The 21180-nt window shown below is 39.0% G+C and overlaps 1 protein-coding gene across 12 annotated transcripts in view; it reads right to left on the reverse strand.

Moving 5' to 3' along the window:
• MLIP (muscular LMNA interacting protein) overlaps positions 1-21180 on the reverse strand; it is a 249534-nt gene that overhangs the window by 106394 nt on the left and 121960 nt on the right. For 11 of the 12 annotated variants that reach the window (XM_059701365.1, XM_059701372.1, XM_059701370.1 and 8 more), the window contains one exon: positions 7405-8973. The exons of the other annotated variant lie outside the window; for it this stretch is intronic. In XM_059701365.1, the coding sequence (XP_059557348.1) occupies positions 7405-8973 (1569 nt within the window). The remainder of the gene's footprint in view (positions 1-7404; positions 8974-21180) is intronic. 12 annotated transcript variants of the gene reach the window in all.

Here is a 21180-nt window from a genome sequence, read left to right on the forward strand (position 1 = left end):
TGGATATAGCAGTTCAATTCATAAATTCATTCAACAAAATATTATTGTGTATTTTGTGATATGCATTGCTCTAAGTACAGTGAACAAAACATACAAAGCCTAGAGCTTGCATCCTCATGAATAGAGACAAACATAAACAAATAAGAAAGCAAAGGAAATGTTTTAGAAAAACAAATAATAGGCAGAAATGTGAAATAAGTTAATGGATTAGAGAGTGACCTTGAGGATGCTTTGGATTGAGGACTTGGAATAAATGGGAGTTCACAGAAACAAGTCATTACACTCACATCTCTCTTTATGTTCTTGATATAGTGAGAGATATCACAAAAGCTAGAACTTGGAGGACATTCAATAAATAAAGGTCTGTTGCTTGAAAAAAATGTCTGACTTCCAGTTATAACTGTTGTTGTAAACATTCACAAACTAAGAATATAGGTTATAACTTTCAGAAATTATCTTCCATTTTTTTGAAAAATGGAACATATGGCTCACCTTTTTTCCCTGGTAAATCTCTTATTTCCCATCAGTTACAATAGTTTTGCAATAGAAGTAGAAATGTCATTTGTTTCCAGACACAATTTATCTAGACCAGGAAATATGAACTTACTCAGAACTAGGCAATCTTTCTAGTTCCTCATCTATCTTAGGCTTTATGCATCTCTAAGACATCTATAGCTTTCTCTTTTCAGTCTGAAAATCATTCTTGTTGCCATAAGAGATAAGTTTTAGGTTCATTGTATTTCCTCTGGGTTCTTTTAACAACATTCTAATTTGGACATATTTCTTCCTCAGCATTCTAAGGCTTCCAGGTATTAAACCAAATTCATTTCTTTCCCTTCCTTTGTTTAAAATTAGAAATCACTCTAGTCAAGGTAATTATAACTTGAATAATAGACTGTCATATTACAGGTTGGAATCACCTTCAGCGAATCACAGAAGGTAGACTTGACCAGCCTGACCCTGAATCTAGCAAAAAATGTAATGATACTTATTGTATCCCTCCAATTTGTCATCTATGCTTTTAGTCAACATCCAGTAAATATGTCTTAAATATCCACTACATGACAGGTACACTGCAAAGTTTAGGTTTAGAAAAGGAAATGGAGTTTTAGGACATAAGTGTATCAGAACTAATCCTATTTATAGGCAATCCTAGATATTACAACATAAATCCTGGGTGTGAGGATGGGGATAGCAAGAGCATATCCTTCTCCTGCAGAAAATATTCCCCACCCCTGTCCTATCCCCTGTTGCCTAAATTTCCACACCAGGCTCTAGTAATAAAGACCCAGGAGATCTCAAAGTGAACTATATTAGCTGCCGGAAGAATCAGAGATTTGAACTCATGATTACACTTTAAGTAAAGGTGACTAGCAGAACCTCAGATTACATAAATGACAAAAGAGAACTCTAGTGAAGAGAGTGTCTTTCATTATGGCCACTTCTCTTGCCAGAAGCATCGATGAGCATATATACTTCCTGCTCTTCAGTGACATGCTTGCACTGCCTGAGTCAGAGTCTCCCTAAGAGGAAAGCTCAACTGAGGTCCTGATCCAATTCACAGAAGAGATTGCCAGACACCTGCCTTACATCTGGATCACTGGCAGAGCACAATCTCTATAATGATTTTTATACCTGAAGCGGAGGAGTAGGAGAGGAAGATGACAGTGGCAGTTACTAAGAAAACTTCCTAGACTTTTTTTCCCAGGGGCCCTCTCCATGGCTGGAAGCTTCCAGCTCTCTAAATGTGTAATACTTATTTCATTGTATTATAATATTTTTGCCATCCCTATTACCCTGTAACATCTTTTAGGGAAGAATTTCGTATTATTTCCAACACCTAATATCTTCCTGGCAAGAACAGATACTCAGCAAATATTTGTTTGAAAATTATGCTGATTCAGAGGACATAAAAACCCAAAATTTTAGTTCCTCATCTTCAGGCCAAGCCTTAGATGTTGGAGACTCTCTTTCCCTATTCAAGCATGCCTCAAAGGCATTTCCAATGCGTTAAGTTCCTAAAGGCATCTTCCTTCAATGATCTGAACTTTCAGGTTTGAACTCATGACCTTGAATCTTTGTTGTTTTTTTAAGTAAATTGTGCTGCTATAAACATAGGGGTGCATATATCCTTTCTGATTGGTGTTTCTAGTTTCTTGGGATATATTTCTAAGTATGTTCTTTGAGTTAAACTGCACAAGCGTCTCTCAATTAAAATGCAAATATTCCCCAAGGAGTAAAAAAAAAAAAAAAAAAAAGGTTTGTCAATCCCTGACATTGTAAATCATTGCTAAGATGAATCCAGAAAACCTAGCTGGAGAGAAGCAAAGAAAATGGACACAGCATTGGTTACTATAGAGATGGACGTGACAGCTAGCAGGGATGGGAGAATCATGAATCTAGAATCCCCTGAAAGATGCCAAGAACTTTGTGGAGGAGGTAGAGTAAAAGACAAAAGGAAACAAGAAGGTACGTATGTGTAGTTTAGCTATTTTACTATTTCACCTATGACTAGCTTTAATGATTGCTGAATGTTTTTCTACCTACAAAATATATACAGAAGTATTATCTTTGTCTTCACTGCTGTAATCTCCCAGAGCCACCATCACTTCCTAGATTGTTGCAATAGCCTCTTTTTGTTGTTGTTAATCCTCACCTAACCACTTAGCAACACTGGCCAGGGCTGCAATAGCCTCTTAAGGTCTCCTTACTTCCGCTCTCACTCTCTTAGAGTCTGTTCTTCACACACAGCCAGATAGATAAGATTGTTTCAACCTTCCCCCACACACGCCAATTGCTTCCTGTTTTACTCAAATTAAAAATCAAAGACTTAGAAGTGGCCTGCCGGATCTCACAGGCCTACAATAGCGCACAGTTACATCTCCTTCTGACAACCTCAAGTTCCCTCCCTCACTCCACTCTGGCCACACTGGCTCCCCTGTTCTTTGTATCTGCCAAACACTCTCTGGCCTCAGGGCTTTTTCCTGACTATCCTCTCCTATGAGCAACACCTCTTTGCATGTCACCTTCTGAAAGAAACCTATCTTGACTACCCAATTTAATTTGTGACACCATCCCTTACCCTGCTATACTTTTTCATTACCATGTATATGACCTTCTAACACACAAGAAAATGTACTTACTTGGGAAATGGGGGTTATTAGTGATTATTTCTGTGCCATCACAGAATATAAACTTTCTATGAGCTATTTTATTTGTGGCAATATAGCCTTACAACTTTGAAAAGTGCCTTGCACATATCCTTACACATGATAAGCACTCAGTACATATTTATTGAATGAATGAGTGGTTTGTTTGAACCCTCATTAAGTATTTTAGCTCATGGAGGTATATTTCATATTGCTCATTTCCCAGATTATATACGGATTAGCAGAAATGGAGAAAATTACATAGAGACTGTTGCCACCAAGTTTCCAGTATGATATATTTGGGAATGTTTTGATGCCTTAAAGAAAAGAGAGTTTATTTAAAGGACGCATATGTAATACCTTAATCAATAAAGAAAAAAATTTAAAAAGAAGAAAAATATGATGTTGAAGATCCTAAAAAAAAAAAAACCACCTACAAGTTCATAAAATATCAAAAAGCTCTCAACTAATTCCTTAAATATACTATGTTTCAAAATAACTTTAAGGCCAACACAGGCACACCATCATCTTGGGTGAGTGCATGCAACATCATGACTCACTAGGAGAAATTTTAAACTGTTTCATAAATAAATGCGAAATATATTAGAACCTGAATACAACTCCATGGATTAATTTTGTGATATTTAGACTTTCCCAAGTGGTTAAAAATATCTCAGACAACATGGATGTTGATCAAAGAGTAGCCTGAACAACATCCTGGAAAATGTCCATCCTGTCTACAGCCATGCTCATATTGTGAAATGTTATTCTTAACTATATCTGATATTAAAATATGTCAACTGTATCAAACTAATGCACACAGATTCAGAACCTTAAGATTCAATCTACGAAAAAGAAACATTACACATACTTTGTACCTGAATTTAGCTCAGCATGCTCTACTGTTCCATTTTATTTTCATATCAAAGGCCAGTAGGGCCCAGACTTTGAACTAATGTCATTCAAGTATTCATGTTTTAATATGATGGCCATTTGTATTCCAGGACCTCTTTCCTTTTGGGATCTGGCACTAAGTGAAACTGATCTATATCTGAAGCTCTTTAATTTCAAAGATAGCCCTGTGCTCAGATTAGCAGCACAGAAGAAGGAGCAAGACAAGAAACAATCCATAATGGCATGAATTCTTTGATAGCCCAAAGCTTTTGTCTATTTTCTTCTATCAATCTATAAAATAATCTTAGCAATTTAATAAAGACTAGTCAAACATCAAAAGAAACTGGGATAAGATTTACCTATTCCAGAATCCATTTTAATGAATTTTTATATTCAGGTTACAATTTCTGCAAAAATAGTTTGCAATAAAAAAAAAAATATATACGCAGGCTGATTTTTTTTTACCCGGAGAGATAATAGCAAGAACAAGGAATAAATAAATAGACAAAGAACAGCATGTCTCAGAGAGTGATTCTTTTTGCAGAAGTTATCACAAGTTTTACCCATTATAAGAAATATTTTTCTGTTTAAAGGATCAGGTAAAAATAGATAAATTATAATTTCTCGATATTTTTATATTTTAATTAACATCAAATTTATTGTGCGTTTCTAGAAGCTTAGTTTTTAGCTTGGAAATGAAGAAAATAAAACAAAATAGAGGGCAAATGCTGAAAGTTCTTTAATATTGGGAGCAGTTAATGAGCTGTGGAAAAACAGGTCTTTAACAAACTTGATTTTAGAACCAAAAAAAGACTTGGGCCCTCACCGGTTTGGCTCAGTGGACAGAGCGTCGGCCTGAGGACTGAAGGGTCCCAGGTTCAATTCCAGTCAAGGGCATGTACCTTGGTTGTGGGCACATCCCCAGTGGGGGGTGTGCAGGAGGCAGCTGATCGATGTTTCTCTCTCATCGATGTTTCTAACTCTCTATCCCTCTCCCTTCCTCTCTGTAAAAAATAAATAAAATATATATTTTTAAAAAAAGGACTTGGATTTAGCAAGAGCCCCGCTGGGCCAAGCCTCTCCCAGGTCTCTCCAAAAACAGGACAAAACATGAACGAAGCAAAGTGACCACAAACAGAAACACTTGGACGAAGCCTCCGGAGTACAGTCATTTCCCACAAAGGTGAGGAATGATTTAGGTGCATGGCCATAGGGTTCAGGCAATACTTGTTAATAAATTCAGGAAATGGTAATGTTTACATCACCAAGCTTTTGTAATATAGCACAAATAAATTTCATAATAGCATATGCATTAAGAAGATAATCACTAGGTCATTTTACCTCAAATATACAAGATTTTCAATTTAGAATTATAAAAATGTTAGGTTTTTCTCTATCCCATTTGCTTTGAAAGTTTAAAATGCAAGGACTTAATAATTTCAAATAATACATTTTTAAATGGCTCTAATATTATATAAATTGATCATTCTTATCATTATTCTATAACAATGATTTCCTTCATGAGAATTATTAAATAAAGCTAAAATAATAATTGATTTTTTTGTTTTACAGCAATAAAATATAATAAATTGTTCACTGAACTTCAGTTTCTTGGTGTATAAAATGGAGAAAATAATATTAACAATCTCATGGTCATAAAATTAACTGACATTGTCCCTTTTAATTAATTTTTAGCTATTTTGAATAACTACTAGGATATATCTTGATTCACAGAAAGCATTTGATATCTGTTACTATAATCATCATTACTATTATCATCACTATTCAATGATAAGCCAATCTTCTTATGTCTCCACATACATTTCCCTGGAATCAACTTCTATACATTTGCCCGGTTATTTACCCTTTCTGAAATATCAACTCCTTTCTCTTCATTAAGATAAATACTAAATATTTCAACTGGCCTGATTCTCACAATATTTCTATTATATCAAATTCAGTGCACAATTATATGTAATTGATTTATGCTTGGTTAACATTTCCTTATACTTGTTTTCCAGCATTACTGTAGATTTAATAACTCTAGATAGCTTCTCCACATTATGTATATGTATTTTTGAATGAAAAATTTTAAGACAAAAAAAATGCTCTCTTACTTTCCTTAAACACACACACAGAAGCACATACATATATACACACATCTCCAAAAAAATCTAGTATAGAGGTAGGCACAGAGTGAGTGTTTAATGCATGCATGCTTTTTAAGTTAAACTACATAATTAGTAAGAGCATGTGAGTCGTATTATCTTTCCTATCCTAACTTCATCCTTCAAACAGATTTTGACACAGTCTCCATGGAAGTTGGAAAGAGTAAAACTGTGTTCCTTCAATACACTGAACTGAAAATTTGAATTCCCTCTTAATACAAGCACTTTCATAATTTTATTTTATTTACATAGCAATGACCAAGTTCTGAGTATATAATATGCACATTCTAAATTATTTGAGAATAGCTGGGAAGCTGGCATGTTCTATAGCAGTGTTGCCTTCTTCCAAAAGAAAGAGCTCTATGGATCACTCATTCAAATATTTCTCTTCTCATATTAAAACAAATGCCAGTTTCACCTCTCTCCTCAGTGGGTTGCTTTGGAGCACTCAAAAGTCAATATTTTTTCTTTCTTAATTCTATTTCCTTATACCCAACCTATTTTCTCTGTATTTCAAATTACTAAGTTTTTTGTGTTTATTATAAATCAAATCATTTTCACATATAAAGGAAATTTCTATTCCCTTTTGCCCTATGTGGATATAGCTAAATGCATATTGATTTAGCTTGAGGTATGAAGAGCAATAATAAAATCAACCATGTAGAAGGGGAAAAATTAATAATTATAAATGAATGATGGCAAGGGAAATAGAAAGTTTTTAAATTGGCTTGGCCTAGAATATGGGCCTAGATCTAAGATAATATTCCTTTTTACACTGATCTTATCTATAATTCTCTCAGTACAGGATATTTTTATGGATAATTGATTCCAATGTTATTAAATAGTTAGACATGTATCATATCACCAAATCTCTACTAGCTGCTTTAAATTCCAGCTCTTGAGTCAATAATATAACCCATATTATGCCTAAAACAATAAAAATATAAGAATTTATCATAACAGGAGGATATACAAAATCAGAATTTCACAGAAACATGCACAACTTTAGACAGATTATAATTCAACTCCATGTTCAAATATACCAAATCCTAGCCACACCCCAACCCCACACTTGCACTTTCTCATAGGAATAGAATGAATGTCATAATCACTGATTTAACCCCCTCTGCAAAAAAATAAAATCTTCTTCCATATTTCAAATAAGCATGCACCATGCAGCATGCAAAAAATACCTTGGGTTTCTTATTCTCAGGGTCTGTTGGCATGGCAAATGCACAAGGTGAAATCAGCTCCTTGGTTCTTGTTAGAGAGGTGGAAGGTGATGGGGTTGAAACAGATGACCTGTGGTCAGATACTGAGCTTTCCGATCTCCCAAATCTTGAAGGTAAGGTGCCACTGCCACAATTTGGGTGCAGTGCGGAAGGACTGAGCTGGGGTGCCTGAGTGGGAAGATTAGCGTGAGGGGGAGGGGAGGACCCCAATTTGGGAAGAGAGGCAGAGCTAGCACTGGAGACAGGCGGTGAAGGAGCAGCAGACGGATTCTGCCCTTGGCCAGAGAGCTGTGGTGATGCTCTCTGGGATCTGTGTAGCAGGTCTGAAAGAACTGGGGAAGGACGGAAACTTTTCTCTGGAGAGGAGAGTGTGGCTCTTTGGTTAGTGGGAAATGCAGACGGTAACATAGAGGAGGCTGATGCAGAAGGATATGTGTAAATATCCCTGGGCTTTTCTGGACCCCTGAGGTCAGCAGCCGTTTTGCTCTTCCAAGAAAAAGGATAAAATCTTTGTGAAGCAGGAGGAAGACCTACAGGACTCGATGTTGTCTGCAGCAGGGAGGGGACTGAATTACTCTTTAAAGAAGTGGGTGATGGTGTCTTCTCTACATTCAAAGAAGCAAGGCTACTGCTTTCATGTTTTGTGGGAGGAAGGGGTTGTGCCTGAGGAAGGGGAGCAGATTGGGTGAACAAAGGTAAGTGAAAGGATGGCTGGCTAAATTCAGAATCCTGGTGTTCCCTTTGCCCAGGAGACCTGGCGCTCAGCGAGCAACTGGAGAGAGATTTTTTAGGTGTGGATGGGGCTTGCTTTGCTTTTTGATCAAGTGTGAGTGTGGACGAAGCCAGGGAGTTGAGAGAGAAAGTGGGACAGGATGCAGGGGACAAGGGTCTCTGGTGAGAAGGGTTGGACTTGAGGATGGCAGTGAGAAGAGAAAGCCGGGAGGGCACCAGGGATTTCACCCCTGACCTTGAGAGATTGCCACTGGAAGACATTGGGCTACAGAGAGTGGAAGAAGAGCCATGGAGAGAGGAAGTAAATGGTTTGGGACTTGGAGAGAGTGAATGCAGGACAATACGGACTGGTAGGTACGAGGCTGAATTCGACTTCAGAGAGGCACTGGAGGACGGTGGAGGAGAAGAGGGCCGCAGGCTTTCCCCGGGGCTAAGGACATGTGAGGCTGACGCTGTCTTCCTCAGAGCTTCCAATGGCCGTCCAGGTTTTTGGTCTGCTTCACTGGGACTGGACAAATCAGAACCTGATAGCTGCGTGGAATGGGGAGACTGAAACGCCCAGGAGGTGCCTTTCGATGCAAAAAAGGGTGACGAGTGAGTGGAAGTTTGAAAAAACGAAGCTGTTTCTTCCACCCAGGCCCCACCGGCGTCCAGCCTCCTGGTGTGGAACTCCTCTAGGGCAGAGGCCGCGCCGAGCTGAGTGGGGTCGGGTGGTGCTTTCTGATTAGTTGGAGAAACAAAGGAGAAAGCAGGTGGTTTACAGGCCAGCTGCTCAGAGGTAGTGGAAGAAGAAGTTGACTGGAGGAGAGAGAAACAGACAGATTGTAATAGGACATTATGTGTGAAACTATCATAATAGTCTTAGCACTTGTGTGTTTATGCAAACAGTCCTAATAGTTTACATGAAAAGAGGCACCCTAAACCTCCATAAAAATGGAAAAAATTGTGTTTTGCCCAAGAGGCACTGTTTTGAATTTGAAAAAGAATATTAAAAAAAAACTTGAAGTATTATATACAATAGCTCATTTGTTCCCCGGAATGAGCATCAATGTTAAATTATATTTGCATATTTCCATTTAGAAATTACTCATTGACAGAATCTAAAAGAGTTATCTTAATTTGGAATTGTGTGATTTGAAAAGATTTAAATCACCATCAATGTAAATCTCAAAACTCCCTCGGAAAATGAAATAGATTTTCTTTCATTGTAAGAATATAAACCATCATATAATAATAATGACTACAGTCCTTAAAAAATTTAACGTACTTCAGAGTTTGAAATTCTAAAAATCTGGACTACTGTTACATGTTGTGAACCTAAAAAGAAATGCCCAGAATTCAAAAGATGTAGCACCCAATATCAATATACAATGGTAAACAATGAGAGAGTGAAAGCAAAGTCCAAAACAGAGAGGGGATTTTAGCTTACAAAAATATTTTCCCTAATTACTTGCCAGGATAAACACATAACAAACAACTCGGTTGTTTGTTACTGAAAGAGACACATATTCTTTCATATCAAAGGAATCCAGAGTACTTTATAAATGTAATCTACCTTACACAGTGCAACTAACTCATCAACTCCACACAAAATAAACAGACAATAAAGAAATAATGTATCCTTGTCAAGCTAGGCTAGGATGAGCCTGTGGAATAACAGGGTATATGTATTCCTGTGCTCTATTTTTAAGACAAATACTGAAATTATAAGTGAGTCTAAAGTCAAATCTTTTAAACAGAGATTTTCTTTCAAAATTATTGATTCGATTCTATCAATTCATAAGAGAAACTACTTGTGTCTAACCAAGAATTTGGGGAAATAATGAATATTTATTAAGTGATTTTATATGTATATATTTTTTGCATTACATAGCAGGAAAATGTATGACCATAATACTTAAACTTAATAAAAGATTGATTTAAAAATTCAGTAAAAGATACTTCTTGGTTTTGCTTAAGGTGTCCATGTTAAGGTATCTATCAGTTCTAATGTAAAGATTTTCATATCATATAGTTTTGAGTTCTGAAAAACATTTAAAACTAATAAATTCAAACAACTCACCCCAGACTTTCCAGTTTCTGAGCAAACATACACAAAATATTAATTTCTTTTTATATGTAAGCCACATATGTATTTTCAACACAAAATTCTTGCCACAATAAATAATATTTGAGTACATTGGCATAACCCAGAATATCCATAAGTACAGGATAATTGAAATCAAGCAGAGAAATTGAGAAAGAAAGCTTAGACATTCCCTCATGTAAGTTTTACTTAGAAACAATTCTACTTAGTCAGTGGTTGTAGAACTGTTTCATGCGATTAATCATAAATGAAAGTCTTCTCATTGTTTCCAATGATGGTCTCCTCACTGAAGGAATGAAAACATTTCAAGGCCTGGTAGGATGCCTTTCATGTTGTGCCACGGCTTTTAGTAAAGAATTTTATAAATTAGTAATAAAATCCCCAAAATCCCATTATCTTTTCAGTCATGTTTCCAAATAACTTCATTTTATATGACAAACTCATTAATTTATCGTGATTATTCATCAAAATGTCATGATAAAATCATAGGGCCATAATTTTGAGGATCTCATTCAGAGGAAAATATTGTTCCAACAAACTTTTTCAAGAGTATGGATTCTAATTATCAAATTTTCTACTACATGAAGTCATATTTTAGCTAATATAAGTAACTCAAAGTTTTATTGTACTTTTTAATAGTTGATTATGAAGAACTTCTAAGAGAAAAACTCTGAAAAATCTAAGAATGTTTATTGTTTATATTAATCTACATATTTTTACATCCTGTATATTAATAAGTATTTATAATATATTCATTTCTAATTTTTAAATATACTCTGATGTTATTCTAATTTATCCTAATATAAAAATGTGGCACCATGGTTCTTTAAAATTCCAAGGAGTGAAGAATGGATTTTTTAATGAAAAATACTCATCGTCCTGAGTTCCTCTCATCAATAAGTTTTTTGAAAGAGGAGCTAAAGACATGAATGATTTTATGCAGAAAGAATGGATACCTGTCAAATGCTCAGTGAGTTGCCTAGGCTTTACTTTACCTCTTCCCTGTAAATCCCTTATTTCTCTATTGATGGCTATAAATTATTTCCATCCTTTCATTCTCTCTCATTAATAACTCCTCCTGCTGTTTGTTACTAGGTTTGTTACTGTTACTCTAATTTCTTCTCCCTCAAACTTGTTCTCCTTCTTCTCCACTATTTATTTCTAACCTGATCTTTGTTGAGTCCTTTGCTTCAAACATCTCTCAGAGCTCCCCCAGACTATGTACTCCAGTCCCAAACCCTCCTCCAATTACTTGAGCCCCCTTACCACACACCTCCTCCAAAGTCATTCTCAAAACTCTCTTTTACTAGAAAGACTATCCTGGACCCTGGAATACATTCACATAATCCTAGTAACACAGGATACTTGCAATGTTCTGCTGTCATCAGCTTTCCCTCCTGTTCTGAAAAACAGATCTTCCAAAAAGTCAACACTCACCATCAACCCTTTTCCCACCATCCTCTCACTGTACTCAACAACTTAGATTTCTTTTCTCCAAGGAAAACTGAGATTACCAGGAAAATCCAATTTTCTTGATCTACCCTCATTTTTTTTTATTCTAGAAAAATTATGACTTTTCACTTTTTAAAGGTTAATTTTCTCTATGTACTCTGAGTCACAGAAGATCCTGTCTTAGGGATCACATTTCATCAGTTATCCTCCTAGGCTATGTATTCATCCTTTTTGTTTTTTTACTAGCTCTCTCATCTTAACATAAATATAAAGCAGAATTTTTCTAATATTTAAAAACATCATACTAAATATCATCTAGACTATAAAAATTTTCACCATTCTCTAGTCTTTTCATTAAAAAGGCAAAGTCCTTTTGTTTGCCCCGTTAGCTCAACTGGCCATATAATTTGTTTTGGCCAGTAGATCATTAGCAAATGTGATATAAGAAGCAGTGGTTAGAAAAGCAGTGTACACTGGAGCTTACTGGCTTGCTGAGAGCAGAACATTGCCATAATGAGTCCAGCTAGTCTGCTGGAAAATACAATACCACATCTCAACCAACAAGCCACCAGACAGCTAAACATCTACAAACCAATCCAGAAGCCAACTGCAGACACATAAGTGAACCACAACAAAGATCCAATCCTGTGGAACCACCTGGCTGAACCTTGCCAAACTGTTCACTGGAAGATTTCTGAGCTAAATAGAAGGTTGTTGTTAATAAACACTAAATTTTGGCATGGTTTGTTAAGTAATAAAAGCTAATTAGAAATGTATGTATATACGTACACTAAGATCTTTGTGGATCCTGTCTTTCCCATAGTTATAGGTCCATGTTGTTCTCTTGACAGTTACATCTTTACCATACAGTCACTGTATTGATTTCCTTTTCATGGCAAACACACCCTAAAGTTACTTCCCAGAATCCCACTCTGGTATTATCCCCTCCTCGAGTATGGGTGGAAGTTGTCACTAATTAATAGAACCTGGCAAAGGGAAAGGAATTTTGTAAATGTAATTAAAGTCCCTCATCGGGTGACTTGTAGTTAATCAAACGGGAGATTTGAGTTTTTAAAAAAAGGAATCAAAAGATTAGAGATCAAAGTAGCAGAGCAAATAAATAGAATAAACATTTTAAGCTACTAAATTTATGGAGATCTGTTATGCAGCCATGGAAAACTAATATACTTTCTACTGGCTTCTTAACAGTCCCCTCCATCCTCTCTTCCACAGGCACTATTAACACCATTGTCAATGATTTATCGTTTTCTAAACCCAACAGGCAAAGATAAGGGATTCTTATCTTTTCTGATTTCTCTCTAGGAACTGACACTTTCCATCTCTCCCTCCTTTTCAAAACTGCTTTATCTGTGGCATCTGTTTCATCAGTCCGTCCCTTCTTTCAGCCTCTTCTCTTCTATGTTGGAACATCTCTGCTAATTCCTAGAAATGCCTAAGCACTGCGTGTTTGCCCAGAAAACTTGTACTTAACCTTTCCACTTTAGCTCATCTAATGTGAACCCTGCCTGATGATTTAGGTGTCCTCACCAGCATTTCCCATTGTTCCTTGAATGTGTTACCTTTCATTGTCATTGTATTCAGGTGCATCTGTTTTCAAGTTCCTTGAAGGTAGGTGCTATGCCTTTTAAAGTTTATTCCCTTAGTGTCTAGTGCATGGCGTATTGCCTTCCTGAAAGAATGAAGAAGTGTCCAGTAAATGTAAGGACAAAAGTACATAGAGCAGGGACATAGTGTCTCCTTAAAGAAGGCCTCATCACCTTCAGAGATTGCCCCCTCTAACTCTGCTAGAGACTCCAGACAGTGAGGTTAGGTGAGGATGGGGAAAACAGTGACTGATGGCCAATTTAGTTTTACCTCACCAGAGAGGAAAAAAGAAATTTGAGTTCTGATATCAAGTCAGGAGACCCTCCTTTTAAGGGCTCCATCATCTTTCTGCTGGAATTGACAAAGCAACTTGATTTCCCATAAATGTACTTCCTCTATCCCTTGAGCTAATGGTACAAATGATGTTTTATCCAGAGAAAGCAACAGGCCATCAGGCAGGGATCAGAGGGATTCCACCAGCACTGCAGAAGGGAGCAAAGTAGAGGTGGTAGAGACAGGAACAGAGCCAAGGTGGCAGAGGCTGGAGGCGGGAGCAGAGCTGGGGCGTGGCAGGCAGCCAGGGTGCGGCGGGCAGTGGGGGTGCGGGGTGCGGCGGTAGGCGGCGGGCGGGCGACAGGAGGCAGGAGGCGGCGAGAGGAGGTGGGAGGCGGAGGCAGCTGGAGGAGGTGGGCGGAGGGAGGAGGCAAGAGGCAACGGGAGGTGGGAGGCAGTGGGAGGAGGCAGGAGGGGGCAGAGGCGGGAGCAAAGCCCTATTCTTGCAGGAATCTTCCTGCAATGGGCCTCTAATCCTATATAATAAAAGGCTAATATGAAACAGACGAAACAGCAGAATGACTGATTGCTATGACATGCACTGACCACCAGGGGGCAGGCGCTTGATGCAGGAGCTTCTTCCTGGTGGTCAATGCACTCCCAGAGAGGTGTGCAGCTCAGCCAGAAGCCAGCCTTATGGCTGGCGAGCACAGTGGCAGTGGCAGGATCCTTTCCCACCTCCTTGGCAGCGCTAAGGATGTCTGACTGCCGGTTTAGGCCCGCTCCCCGCGAGGATCGGGCCTAAGCCATCAGTCAGACATCCCTCAAGGGCTCCTGGACTGCGAGAGGGCACAGGCCAGGCTGAGAGACTGCCCCCTGAGTGCACAATTTTCGTGCACCGGGCCTCTAGTATTCAATATTATGGTGAAAATGCTGCACAGTGATGGATGGTTACTAGATTTGACTGTGGTGATCTCATTGGAAGATGTAATCACTATATTGTATGCATGGAACTAATATAAGTGTGAACCAGCTATACTTTAATTCAAAAATAAATAAATATGTTTTAAAAATCACTTGGTTAGGAATGTGTATAACAAAAGAATGAGGGCCTCTACATTATCACAACTGCCTCAAGGCAATTATATGACCAAGAGAACCCTCCCAGAATCTGAGCTACCACATGGATCACCTCTCACCTACTTGAGCAAGCCAGAATATCAGTCAGATAGCAGCTAGAGTGTCATCCAGATGACAGTCCGGTGCACATTACTTCCCAGCATCTTAATATTAATGCCGTTTTTCAGGAACTACTTCAGTCATTCTAAGCTAGTCCTCCCAGCAGTTAACAGAATCTAACATGGAAGTTTAACCTACCAGCTTTTTTCATTCTTCAATCTCTAAATGTCTAAAGCAAAAGCTATGTATGGAGGATTTATTTTAATAAGCAAAATATGGAACAAGAGCTAAAGTATGAGGCAGGAGTCCTAGGCTCTCTTGTGTACTCTCTGACAGTTTTGTCTCAGCTATGGGTTAAGATAATTCATATATCTAGTCCCTATTTATATCCCAGGGTAATGTGAAAAGGAGGATCATTTATTCATTTATTCACTTATCAGAGCACCTACAAGTGTTCCAGGCATTGTGTTAGGTGATGGGGACCAGAAGGCAAGAAGATTCTTTGGTCATAATGAGGCTCACAAATATATTGGAGCATTGAGGCCCCAGGGGTATAAGGAAGATTTCTATGTCTAATGCCCTGTCCAAATAATTCATTGTAATCCCTTTACCATGGATCCAGGAAATCTAATGTCCAAATTTCCAATAATTTTATATAAAAACCTCCTTTATTTGACCTCAAACAGTTCTTCTGATCTTATTTTCCAAGTCTTTTCTCATTTCTTACATCCAAGCTACATTCAAACCAATAGTATATACAACTTCTTCTCCTCACATGTTCTGTACCCTGTTCCCCAAAACATGCTACCTTGTTAGACTTCTAAATATAGTAAGTTATTTGTTGAGAACTTATTTTGGGCCAGAAACTATTATGATCATTTTATGTATAAATATAAATTAATAAATATATAATTTAATTTGATCTTCATAAGGAAAGTTGATATCACCACCCCATTTCACAAATGAGGAAGCTAAGGTTTATGATTACAAGTAATCACCCAGAAGAGCATGGCCAGTCAGTTGCCTGCCTCATTTTCGTTTTCCCATACCATCCCTCCAACACATGCAAGTTCCTTTCCTCATCACCTATTTCAGGGGTGGGCAACCCCTGGCACGCATGCCAAACATGGCACGCCCGGTAACTTTTGCTGGAACGTGAAACCCTTTCTTATAATCTTCCATTTACAATTTTTTTCTTAATATCGAATTTTTTATTTTTTTTTCAGATAAATTCAATGTAGGTGCATCTTAGATAAATAAATAATTTTAAATAACAAGTTGTCTTAAAGACCATAGACATGGATTGACGAGAGAGGGGAAGAGCAATTTCTATACCTCTGCCTTAACTCTCCCTGCCTTCCTAGATCTGACCAGTGTTTTGGTTTCATCCACATACACTTGTGAATCTTTGTTCTCAGTGATGAATTTTGTTAAGTCTCGTAATAGGAGTAGCCCGACGGATGAAAGTAGTAGCTCGTGCATATCTCTGAAGGTCACGAAATACAAACCTGATGTAAAATCTCTGTCATCAGTGATGCAGCAGCAAAGGTCCCAATGATAATATCAAACGGAGTCATAAAGTTTTCTGTTGGACTATCAGTGTACATGTATACATTAAAAAATAAATGTATTTTTCATCATCATATACTGTGTTTCTGTCGCTCGAATGAATTTTATTATTTCTTCAAGGTTCTTCACATACGTAAACCTTAAGAGATATCAAGTAGGCATAACATGTTCTCAAAAAATTAGGGTTGGCACGCAGAAGAATTTTGAGCCAGAGATTTCACTGGTTTTGGCACACACTCACAAAAAGGTTGCCCACCCCTGACCTATTTATTTCTCAACTTGATTTGTGCCCCTACCACCCCACTCATGCTAGTCACATTAAAGTCACCAAATAACCTCCTAATTTCCAGATTTAAAAAGCTTTGAGGGGCTATTTTATTGAACTTTGCTTTATATTTTATTTTTTCCTTGTATTACATTCATATTTTATATTATATTAAATTTTATATTATTTTAATAAATAATAGTATATAATATTTTTATAAAGGGCACCAAGTGCCTCTTCTGTGGCTGAACTGGTCAGATGTTAGGGAACCTCATCCTGCTTCTCCCAGAGTAAGAGAAAGCACAGAGGAGGTGTGGCTCCAAGTGGGTAACGGCAGACAAGGCTCTAGGAGCTCACCCGGGAGAGAGAAAGGGCTCCCATATTCCAAATTGAGACTGTGGCCAGGTCAGACCTCACACCCCTGGCCTCATCTCTACACATCTTCTGGTCCTGCTAATACTGAGGAGAGAGGTTGCCCTCATGTTTCATGTCATCCAGCTATGTCAGCAAAAGGCCTTTGATCCTTCCTTTGGCTTTGATCAGGGCCTCTTGAATCTCCCAACCTGCCCTTTCCCCCTAATTAAGCAGCAGCATATATTAACCTGGCTGTCCCACTGGCAAAAGTACTTGCTAATGTACATTAAAACAATCTGGCAAGGCAAATAGAAAATATGAAAGTACAATGTTATAAAGGAAAGCTTCATTCTGCATGAGGTCTCTCAGCATAAAAATTGGAGAACTACTGTTCTTCCTGCTTGATAAACCTAGGTCAGTACTCAAATTATGTCACATTGTCATAAAGTTATTATTTATTATTATATTACTAGAGGCCCATTGCACAAAATTTGTGTGCGGGTAGGGTCCCTAGGCCTGGCCAGCAATTAGGGCTGATCTGTGGGGCCACAGGCAGGGCTATCAGGGGGCCCCTGCTGGCACCTGCCTTAGCTGGCCGGCAGCTTGTGGGCGGGGGGCAGCTCCTGCATTGAGCATCTCCCCACTGGTGGTCAGTGCATGTCATAGCGACCAGTTGTTCCACTGGTCATTTGGCTGTTTGCTCAATTTGCATATTAGGCTTTTATTATATAGGACTACAGGCCCGGTGCACAAAAATTTGTGCACTCGGGGGGGAGAGGGGGTCCCTCAGCCCAGCCTGTGCCCTCTCACAGTCTGGGACCCCTCGGGAGATAACGACCTGCTGGCTTAGGCCTGCTCCCGGGTGGCAGAGGGCAGGCCCAATCCCTAGGTGCAGCCCCTGGTCAGGCTCAGAGCAGGGCCGATTGGGGAGTTGGGGCGCCAGCCCCTGTCATGCACAGAGCAGGGCGGATTGGGAGGATGCAATGCCACCCTCAGTCATGCTCAGGGTAGGGCCAATTGGGGGGTTGGGGCACCGCCCCGTCACACTCAAGATAGGGTCGATGGGGAGGTTGTGGCGCCACCCCCTGTCACGCACAGAGCAGGGCGGATCAGGGGGTTGGGGCGCCACCCTCTATCACCCACAGAGCAGGGCCGATCAGGGGGTTGGGGCACCGCCACTGTCACACTCAGGGCAGGGCCGATGGGGAGGTTATGGCTCTACCCCGTCACACACAGAGCAGGGCCCGTGGGGGGGGGGGGAGGGTTTGGGGCGCCGCACCCTGTCACACACAGAGCAAGGCCGATCAGGGGGTTGGGGAGCTCCCACCTATCAGGCACAGAGCAGGGCTGATCAGGGGGGTGGGGCGCCTTCCCCTGTCATGAACAGAGCAGGGCCGATAGGGAGGTTGTGGCCCCGCCCCCTGTCACACACAGAGCCACAGGGTGATCAGGGGGTTTGGGCGCTGCCCCCTGTCATGCTGATCCCGGTGCCAGGAGGCCTCTCGGCTCCGCTGATCCCGGTGCTGGGAGGCATATTACCCTTTTACTATATAGGATAGAGGCCTGGTGCATGGGTGGGGGCCGGCTGGTTTGCCCTGAAGGGTGTACTGGATCAGGGTGGGGGGTCCCCACTGGGGTGCCTGGCCAGCCTGGATGAGGGGATGATGGCTGTTTGCAGCTGGTCACACACCCTTCAGGGTGGGGGGGTCCCCAATGGGGTGCCTGGCCAGTCTGGGTGAGGGGCTGAGGGCTGTCTTCAGGCTGGCGGGTGACTGAGGCTCCCAACCGCTCCTTTTTTTCTTTTTTTTCTTTTTTATTCTGGGCCAGCTTTAGCTCTGGCTCCAGCTCTGAGGCCTCTGCTGCTGAAAGCAGGTATCTGGTTTGTTTTGGTTCTATAATCGAAACACTGTATCAACTCCAGCTCTGAGATCCCGGCCGGCTTAAAGCTAGTTTCTGGGGTTGTGTTTAGCTTCTATATTTGTTACAATATTTCAAACTGCAAGCTCAGAGGCCGGCAACGGCAGGCGGGGAATGTTGGAGTCCTCTGTCACTGAAGCAAGCAAGCCTCATGTCGCTTCCAGCTGCCTGGCCGCCAGCTGCCATCTTGGCTGGCAGTTAATTTGCATATCGCCCTGATTAGCCAATGGGAAGGGTAGCGGTCGTATGCTAATTACCATGTTTCTCTTTTATTAGATAGGATTATTATTTTGCTTTCCCAAGGTGATATGATTGACACCATATTCATTTGAATTCTATAAAAAAATTACTGAGCTACCTTTAAAAAAATCAATAAATTTAACTAAATATTACATATTTAGGTATATGACCTTGTTCATATTCCACTCTTTTTGTTGGAAGCCCCTTTAGCTTCCATTGCATGAACCCCTCTCTCCAGCTTCTTTGGTCCCTTCTCAGTCTCTTTCAGTGGCTTCCTTAATTCCACAGGCTCTTTATATTTTACTGTTTCCTGACTTGTATCTTATGTCTTTTTGTTCTATATTCTCTCCAGGAAAGAATATATATATCTACATTCTCATTGTTTTAATTTATGCAGCAAATATCTCCAGTCTCCCAGATCTCTCCTGTGTTCCATATTCATACTCCTACCTTCCTTTTAAATATCATCATGCCATGCTTCCAAGGCATCTCAAGCTACCCTTGAACATCTTACCTCTTCCTATCCCTTCCCAATACCTGTTATTCTTTCCCCAGTTAATCCAACATTTATCTAATTTCCTTAGTTATAAATTCATGCATTGTTACTTTTTCTAATAAAACAATCCAATTAACTCTACCCTATAAGTTTGTTTTTTTATTGGTACAATCATTGCCTAAACCCAGATTTTATCATAGGCCTTTCAGACAAATCACTCTGTGTTTGTATGTGTATATCCCCTCCCTTTGAATGCTAATACTATCCCTAGGTAAGACAATTCTTACACCTTTACACCAACATTCAAAAACAATACTTTTTTGTGAATTTTATTTATGAGGATTTTAATTCAACTGCTTAATAGCATTTTTACTTCTTACTTACACTTTAAAATTGAAATTCTATATGCCACTACAACAAAAATACTTCAAACAACAATAAACTCAACCTAATCTTTATACTATGTTCAAGATAACACAGTAACTACTATAGGGAACAAAATGTTTAATAGAAATGATTTTAACAGGGTCTTTCCTATAAATAATTTACAGTCTGCTAGGGAAGATGAGGCACAAATCTCCATAGTTATAATACATGCTGTAATAGGATAATTGTAATAAAAAATGTTCAGGGGAAAAGGTTATCAGAATTAAATTGAGGGAGAGTTTGCTTTCACTGAAAGAACCAAAGCAGACTTCATGAAGGAGTCAATATCTGAGAAAAAAAACTTCAAAGATGAAAACTTCCAAACATTTTTCTTTTCATACACCTTATTGAATTTCACCTATGTTAAAGACACTACACTCTGTGCTATGGATACAGAAATAAACAGGAGATAGACTTTGACTTCAAGTTATTCTCAGTCTAGTGAGGAAGAAAAATAAAATCAATTATTATAAGCATTGAAGAGGCTACAAAACTATAAAAAAAAAAAACCAACAAATATGAAAAAGCAAAACTAACCCACCTTCAAAGGGAATGTGTAGGGTAAGGTGCTACTTGAGCTGCACTTACAGTGTCAAGTAGCCTGGGCCAAAAAGGCCTTGGGTCTGGGGAAGAAAGAAGCATCACACACAGAGAAATCAAGAGCTCAGGGATGAAAAGGGATGGAGTGTGAACATTGGTGATAATTTGGGAGAACTGAAGAAGAGAGGTACAAGATGTGATTAGAAAATGACATTTAGGTTAAGTTATGAAAAGCTTAAATTCCAAACAAATAACCAGAGACATTTTTTTAGGAATAGCCTAATAAATACTTATGAATAACTAATAGTGCTAATTTATAGACAATCCTATATATGGATTCATTTTCACCAGGTTGAACAGAAAATCACTTAACTGCATTTCTGATTGAAAAATTGCTATTGTTGGCATCAAGTAATCCAATCACAGGATAGTCTTTAGAATTTTTACATTAAACTTCTACTACTGACTGCATCAAATTTATTTTGGAGTGTCTTCTTTCATGCTCTGGTCATTTTTCTTTATAGTTTAAATTTGTGTGTGACGGTCCTCTTATTTTTAATTCATCTTTTTTTTATTTCATGATGATCTACTATTCACCACTAA

The sequence above is a fragment of the Myotis daubentonii genome, chromosome 6, assembly GCF_963259705.1.
Source record: "Myotis daubentonii chromosome 6, mMyoDau2.1, whole genome shotgun sequence".
Classification (NCBI taxonomy): domain Eukaryota; kingdom Metazoa; phylum Chordata; class Mammalia; order Chiroptera; family Vespertilionidae; genus Myotis; species Myotis daubentonii.